The sequence below is a fragment of the Haemaphysalis longicornis genome, unplaced genomic scaffold, assembly GCF_048455015.1.
Source record: "Haemaphysalis longicornis isolate Haplotype H1 unplaced genomic scaffold, Haemaphysalis longicornis Haplotype H1 scaffold_1, whole genome shotgun sequence".
NCBI lineage: Eukaryota > Metazoa > Arthropoda > Arachnida > Ixodida > Ixodidae > Haemaphysalis > Haemaphysalis longicornis.
The window spans coordinates 466,710,414-466,718,890 of NW_027526203.1; the positions used below are offsets into that span (position 1 = coordinate 466,710,414).

Here is an 8,477-nt window from a genome sequence, read left to right on the forward strand (position 1 = left end):
AAGCTCCGATAGAAACAGAAACAGTGCGCCGGTCGTATATGCGCGCCACATTTTCTTTTGCAGGAAACGCTTTACGGAATGAACACTACATTATAACCGCGAATTTCAATGTAGCGAAATTTCAATGTAACGAAGTAAATTACGAATTTTACCGACTTCGTTACATCGATGTTTAACTGTAATGGCTGACTGTTGGGGTCGCAGAAACGTGGGTGCCATCTACACATTTGCATGCAGGCATGGAGGCCTGTGCCTCTCTTCGGCTAACCAGTAAAAACTATTAGCAAATGTGCCATATAGCGCTGATTGCGTGCGTGGTTATGCGTCTTCATAAGCCGGCTAACAGGCCATCCCTTCAGTATCTTGTGGCCATCGCACTGTCATTTAGGCGCACGTTTTTTTATTGCCGTTGTTGTAGTCGTGTGCCAGCTCACTTGGAGATGTGTTGACAAGTGCACTGTCTTTTCTTTCACAGATTCGGAATGTGGTGTCTGACTTTAGGCAGAAGCTGACACTGTCTGGTTTGGGCCAGGACAATGTCTTGAAGGAGTTCTCCACCATAGCCTAGAATAAATTTTTTAATTAGGAGTGGCCTTGTGGTGCCAGACCACGGTCGACACAGAAGTGGGCACGTTGCTGCCCTCAAAGCAGAAGGATACTGTGATCAGATCTTTCTTCTGGACCAAGCCAGAAATTCTAGTTGGCTAGTGTGGTGTTGTGGGGTAATTTTTGAGCGCAGAAAAATTGACAGTGAGTTGCTAGCTGATGTACACAACATTCTAATCCTGCTTCACTTTAAGACACACAAACGTGGTAACTGTTTTACTGTGTTGGTCACTGTTAGCAAGAAGCACATCAGCTCATATGTATTAACGTTACAGTAGCACAAAGCAGTATGATGACCGTAAATAATTCTGTTCCATTTTGCATAATGGGAAGACTTGTTACTGCTTGCTTGTGCTTTACATCTGATTTTTTTAGATATTTTTTTGGGTGTGACGATTGTAAGGCCAAACGAACACGCACGAGAAAAACATTTTGCTTTGTCGTCAGGATTCCACTTGTAATGCAGTGTAACTTGCTTACAGCAAACTCGTTGGTGACAAGATCTTGGGTATAATGGAAAATTCTGCTTTCTCTATCCTGCCAGCACTATGCATTATTAAATTTGGACCCACTCTTACAAGGAACTCAGAAGGGCCACGTGGATAAAGTGAACAAAAGTATCCCAAGATTCATCCATTTTTAACAAGAAATGTGCATCAAAAGTTGAATTGATAAGAAATAATAGTATAAAGAAAGCTGCTGGCCAACATCATGTAGCTCAAGCTTTGTGTGAGCATGTGTGGCTAAAAACTTGCCTTGTTTGCCAAGCTGAAAAGGAAAGTGGTCATAACCGCAGGAAGCGCAATGTTCAGGGTGCTAGAAAATACCATTGCTTTGTGGCCCTTGGGGCGTCAAAGTGGTATGGTCAATGACAGAATTAGATGAACAGCTTCGGCTTGTTTCATGTCGGATGTCACACTTTTGGAGGAAGGCACCATCCTTTTTAAAAGCTACCACAACTTAGAGTGTCATCTGTGAAGCATTCGTGCTTTCAGATATAAAAAAAAATGGGGGTCAAATGTTGAACAGTTGGTTTTTATTTCTTCTAGTTGCATTTGTGCTCTTTGCTATCCATTGTTGCATCATGGTTCTGTGCTTTTGTAGAATGGTTTGTTCCATGAAGTGGATTTATTTCCACAGAAGTGAACATGTCTACTAGAAAGTGACTTCTTAAATGGGGGAGCATAGTTTGCATTAAGCCTTTTTCGTATGTCTGGGAATCGGCTGCAGCCCTTCAAACATTTATTTCTAGTGGTCATACTGGAGGTCTGAAAGGTGTTCACACGCAATTATGTGGGCCAAGACTATAGTAAAATGGCGCAAGTGGGCTAACAAGCTCAAATTTGTTGGTACAATGTGGAATAAAACTTTCGAAGCAAATTCTTTGTTAGTTGCTGAAATGTAAGCAGCAGTAATTCTATTTTGACTTCTTGGACAAAAATTGACTTCTGCACTTAACCTCCGCCCGTCCTCTATTTCCACAATGTTCAAATTAAGATTAGATTTATTGACTTTATGTACAATTCTTGACATGCTTGTCATAGGTGAGCTAAGCTGTTCATTTGTTTAATAAATCACTATTCTTTGAAAGAATTTCACAGAGCATGAAACATTTCAGGCAGCAAGACTTAAGGTTGTTGTTTTGCAAGATTTGGTGTGCACAAAGCTTCCTAAGATGGAAGGCCCTTTTTTGCTAACTTTTCATTAATCCTGGGCTATTCTGGCTCCAAAACAGATTACATGCAATGCACTGTGGTTAGCTGTGCAGTGAGGACAACAAATTACCAAGTTGCTTTTTTTTTTTTTAACTTGTGCAACATTTTGGTGTACTGCTATTCTTGGTAGTGCATCTATGTTGCCTGATATTTATTGACTTATATCCTTAGCCCATCTTGTTTCTACCAGCATTTCGTGGCACTTATCATGTCGTCTTATTTTTAAATTCTTTTTGTATTGTGACGGGCTTATTCGTTAGGGGGATATTGCGGTGCACATTGATGCACTGACTTTGTCCTCAGACGTAGCATGCTTTATTTTTATTGTGCTTATATGAGCAAGCTTCTTGTGAGCATTTGAACTAATGTTTCTGCATATTTAACCAACCCAAGCAGTAACAGCAGTAAAGGTGCTTGGTTTGTGTGACAGTAAGATCAGTTGGTGCATCATCCCTTAAAGTGCCATTACAACATTGTAAATGTTTTTTTTTCCTCCTTGTGCTGTAACTTCTTGAAAACATTTGGTTTGTGGAATGTTGAGGCGAAAGGAACCTGTTGGTAGAGTCGTGCTATTTCTTTTGTACATGTGTCAGAAGTCTTCTGTATCAAAACAACTTGGTTTTCTTGAATTTGTGAATGTGCAGACCAAATCCTGCTATAGTGTGCAATAATGTTGTTCAGTGCTTAAAAGGCACATTGCTTTGGTGTGCCTTTTTATTGGTTTGTATGTGTGGTAGTATTGCTTGCAAGGGCTTTTAATATACAGTCAACGCTCAAAGTCTGTGAGTATGCTTTGTCAAGTGTGTGATGCTCCCTTGAGTAGTGCTGCTGTGTCCTACAGCTGTATAAAATATTGTTTTGGCAAGTTTGGCAGCTCGTGTTGGTGAGCCTTTCTAAGAGTTTTTCTTTTTTTGTTGTTGTTTAATGACGTGTTAAATTTATGGAAGTGGTGAGTTTCGATAACATGTAACTACCCTGTGCAGTGACTCAGTATCCAACTCGGTGGCTAAGGTGTTGCGCTGCTGAGCATGAGGTCGCGGGTTCAATTCGCAGCCGCGGCGGCCGCGGCGGCCGCTTTTCTGATGGAGGCGAAAAGCAAAAACGCCCGTGTGTACGAGATTTCGGCGCACGTTAAAGATCCCCAGGTGGTCAAAATTAATCCGGAGCCCTCCAGTACGGCGCGCCTCATCGCCTGCGTTGTGTCGGCGCGTTAAACCCTACAATCAAATCAATCAATCGACTCAGTAGCCAATGCATGGCGCTGAGCATGAAATTGCGGGTTTGCAGCTGAATAGTGACACACAAAGCAGAGCTATTTTTAGTGAAACCACTGTTAGTGACCGTGATCAAGGCAGCGGAGCTTCTAGGAATGAAGGCAACTCAGCGCAAAGTAACAGGTGGGAAAAATGGGCTCTTGTTCTGACGACCCTGTTCTGGCTTGTCGGGTAACAGAGCGCGTGTGTGACGCAGCTTCGTCAGCTCTACTTCATGCAAAATATGCATTGCTAGTAATCAGGGAAAGCACGCACACTAGTGTGTTTCAATTCGCAAACATAATTTCCCACTGTTCTCGCATGCTGCGTAGAGTTAGAAGCCCCCCTTTTTTTTAAAGACTTCCTACTACACTCTTATTGGTAGTGTGCCAATACACCAGCACTATCTTTAGGTTGTACAGCAGGGAACATCTGAGCTAAATGTTATGCATTTATGTGTGTGGGAAATTCGAAAGTTGCAAATGAATGACGAGAAAAAACTGAGCGCATCTAATTTGCTTGTTTCAAATTTTCTGCTTTTATCAGCTCTAGTTTATTTTTATTTATTTATTTATTTATTTATTTATTTTAGTACCCTAAGGGCTCATAATGGCCATTACGTAGGGGGGGGGTGTTAGAAACAAAGAACGCAACACAATATTACAGTTCAACGAGGAGTGACATACAGAGTACATTGTTCATCCATCTCTCTTCCTCATGCCCTGTTTTGTTTAACAGTGCATTATAAATGCAAATAAGTTAGTACTGTCACAGTGGAATGTACAAGGGGCTAACAAAAGCAAGGCAAATGATTCACACGTAACATGAAAATAGTCTGTACGGGCATTGCAAAGCATCACAAAAACTGAAATCAAACATTTCCAAATTCTCTGCACATTGCAAAACTACAACAACTGAAACTGCAAACAAACAAACAAAAAGTACATTTCCCAACAATTTTTTAATATTTTTCGGTGATAAATTAATGCAACACGGTCTGGAGGGAAGATGACCCTGTTAGTTGAACAATATTTGACGTTAGCAAGTTCCATTCCTATATTGCCCGGCACCGCTGCCTCGGGGATGCCACCTCGGCGGCAGGGGGAGTTCTCACACTTTTTGGTTCTTTCAAAAATCGCTCCTACTTTACACACATGATCAGTTAGGGAGGAACTGTGGTGAGCTGGCAAAATATTGGGTGCCTGAACAGATGACTTGGATTAGTAAAGGGAGTGCAAGCGCGAAAATTTCCTTCGGGTATCTAGATTAGGCAGGGGAAGAGAACGTTTCAAAGCAGATACGATTATATCGGACGAATAAGAACAAATAAGAATAAGTTGTCCGATTGGCTGCAGCTGCACCACGTCGGTTTTCATGACTAAAGTAATGTAGTTATTGACTGTTTTCCAGCAGCTGAAGCTATTGACGGTAAAAATACAAAAAATTAACTTTTGTATGTTTTTATCTCACACTTCTGGTATGACCGACCTTTGTCGGATGCATGGAGCTTCTCAAGATTACCTTTAGCGGAAGCTTCAACTCGAGCCTTCATGGGAATTGTGTGTAGTGTGCGGATCGGACGCAGAGCCGGTGGTATAATGCATGGTGCTAGGGGTTTGAATTCTGTGCTCTGAAATGTTTTATTGCGTGAGCAATAAGAGTGTGTCGGCGAAATTTTCATGACGCTCTGCATTTTCACGTTGCTCTGCAACAGAGGGAGCGATAGAAGAGCACAGGACGACAGAGTGGAGAGAGCACGTGGCAAGAGCTGTTTTCGCAATGCTGGAGACGTTGCCCTGGTGGCAAGTCCAAGCCTGGCTCGCCAGCTGCCTGCGGCCCGACTGGTCTTGTCACTCCTGCCGCTGCTTGTGCACGTAGACTCAAGTCTGCAGTCTGCAGCCAGTGCTCGCAGCAAAAGAGGAAGGAATGGGAATGGCGGCGACAAAAGGCTGACACTGGTGGGCAACAAAAGGAGCTTCAGGCTGGCACCAATGCTGTTGCTAAAGCGAGGAAACTGGACCACTGGTACTGCTAGGGCGCTAAGCATGGGTCGGAGCATCGTTAGGCTTTTCTACACTCCATAGCTAGACACAGACATGAAAATGAAGCTGCCGGAACAACTACCGTGCCGACTTTAGTTCAACAAGCTTCAGGTGTTGATGGCTGGGCGCTCGCCTGGTGGGGTACCTCCTCCGGGAAGCCCTGGTCCTCTGTGTAGACTTAGGCTACGCTAGACTTAGAGGTCGGTGCTGGCCAGCTGGCCCGCTCACTGTTCAGTGCTACCACGTTACAAGCATGCGAAAGGAGACGCATAGAAAAAGAAAGTAAGACATCCTTTCCCATCCTGTGGTTGTACTCAAGCTGCCGTAGTCAACATGTCTAGATAAAAAAGACCAGCTGTGCACTGACTAAGGTCCCGAGTCCGGTTTGCCGAGGTTGATTTTTTTTAAAGCCTGCGATGTTCGTTTTTATTTTCATTCTTGGTTGATTGATTATGAGGTTTAAATGCACCGATGCTACACAGGCGATGAGGCGTGCCGTAGTGAAGGGCTCCGAATTAATTTTAACCACCTGGGGATCTCTAACCTGTGCCGGAATCTCGGAACACACGGGCGTTTTCGCTTTTCGCCTTTATCAGAAAAGCGGCCGCCGCAGCCGGAAATCGAACCCGCATCCTTCGGCTCAGCAGCACAACGCTACGTGCTCACTAGCGTAGAACGTGCCGTGTCGCCCTGCTGACGGCCGCCAGCAGTGGCGCGCCGCGCTGCGGTGCACGTAGCTTTAACCACTGAGCCACCGCGGCGGGTGGTTTATTTTCATTGTAGGACGTAATTTTTTTTTTCTGTATGAGAGAAGCACAAAGGCGGACTTGGCCCATCGCCAAAGAGATGTATTTATAAATCTATATTAGGCAAAGTTGTGGCCAGTGGCCTAAGGAAGGAGGGGATTGTTTGGGAGGGGGTGCAGGGCCCTAAATTCTTCGGCCTGCGCCTGATTCTTTTGCAGACTCCCACAGGGAGAGTACGTCTCCTTGGCATTACTGGGATCGGTGGGCCTCGTCCGCTCTTCATATAATGGCACTTGTCGGCGTGTCAGAGCCGTCGCGTCTTTCTGGATTATTACGTGCCACCACTTTAACGTAAGAGCGCCACTTGTGCAGCACATCCTTGGTCAGATAAAAGGCGCTTCCCAAAGCGCCTTCCTCTGGCTGTTCGGCCGCACGCCGCCGGAGCAGTGCGGGAAAGCCCGTCGCCGCGAGCGGAGAACGCCGATATGCATTTGTCGAACTTCGAGATACTTCGAAAATTAACTCGAAATTTTCGAATAGTGCTATTGATTCAAAGCGGAATAGAATATTGCGTTGTTTGCTTCGATATCCCAATGTTTCAAATATTTGCAAACCCCTAGTCGAAACCCATCTGAAGAGGCCGCGAAGGCAAACACAACTGTTTAATTTGAAAGAACTAGCCTTTGGTAATTCGCTCAACTCTGTTAGGGCCCGCGAATACGTTCTTTGACCGAAGAAGATTCGAAATGCTGAAAAATGATCCATTCCATTCTGTGAAGGCGAATGAACAGCGAAGCTGAGGCGGCAGAGTTTTGAACAAAGGCACGGACTCTTGACGGAAGTCTTGCTGTTACTAGCTCATCCTCGGCGTCGCTCAGTTTTGTTAGATGGTCTCGAATCGGGGGCTTTAGACGTATCAGTGGTATCAGTTCGTGGTAAAAAGTCGGGACACTCGGACGCGCTTAAAGGGACACTGAAGTGATTTGTAAACATTGCGGGATTACTAGCGCAAATTGTAGTTCGGAGTCCGTAGGCATTGTTTCGACCACTCTGGCCGCGTTTGCGCGAATTTATTTAGTAGAAAAATCAATTCGAAAATGCTGTCCTCCTCTCTTTACGCTCGCCCATTTTCTGTGGCGTTTTCGTGTGACGTCAGCAGGAGATGAGCTGGAAAATGGCTGCGCTACTGCACGGTTCGCCGACCAGCCGACCCACCGATCGAGTCAGTCGGCCCAGCGTTTCATCCGCCGGCCGCCGGCGGGTCGTCGCTATTCGCTCGCTCAATTGAAACTAAGCCACAACACCTTTGTGAATGAAAGAATGTGCCTTTCCTTACTTTGTTAGTTTGTACACTGTGTCAAACTCAGAGTCCGGGTCGCTCCACACAAGCGCTGCACAAGTGCACATGCGACGCTTCGCTGACTTTACGCTAGTACGAAAATCTAAGGCCAATTGAAGGCGGGAGAAGAGTCAGCGAAGTCATATAGGTACTAAGAAAATAAAATCACCTGAAACTTTTACCGTACAGCGCAAAACTAGGGAGCAGGAAGCACTTTTTTGCGCTGGGTAAACAAGCACAGCGGTCAGCAGCACGACCGCACATCTGCGAACGCTTTTCCGTCAAAGAAATGCAATTGCTAGACGTGAGATATTGTGGAAGTTTGGGGGACACTTACTGCAGGAGTGATATACAACAAATAGTCACATAAAGTACTTAAAATGCTTAAAATAAATAAAAGTGTAAACTGGTCATACATTAAAAACCTTGTATATCCAAACCGGCCAGCGCCGTCTCGTGGCCTAGCGGTCTGAGGCGCTGGAATTAGTTTTGAAAGTCGCAAGTTCGAATCCTCGAGGGTAGATGTTTTTTTTTTTTTTTTTTGTAAGTTGATTTTTTCGTATGCGGCCGATCTTTTCTGAACTGAGTTCACCATTTTTGGGCCGTAACGTTGACTGCTCCACGAGCGAGATCGCAGAACGCGCGCATACTGACAATGACGCGCTAGCGAGTTCTCGTTGGCGTGCTGTTGCCGCAAGCACCGACTGCTTGCGGGCAGTGGGCCTAGGCCTGAATCAGCACACCCTTGGCCTGGTGCGAACTAGCTTTTTACGAAC

At 45.0% G+C, this 8,477-nt stretch overlaps 1 protein-coding gene across 1 annotated transcript in view; it reads left to right on the forward strand.

Moving 5' to 3' along the window:
* The window catches only part of LOC144156216 (armadillo-like helical domain-containing protein 3), a 42,694-nt gene extending 39,500 nt beyond the window's left edge, over positions 1 to 3,194 (forward strand). The window contains exon 25 of the mRNA XM_077688098.1: positions 476 to 3,194. Within this exon, the coding sequence (XP_077544224.1) occupies positions 476 to 568 (93 nt within the window). The 3' untranslated portion in view covers positions 569 to 3,194. The remainder of the gene's footprint in view (positions 1 to 475) is intronic.
* Positions 3,195 to 8,477: the final 5,283 nt, after the last annotated feature.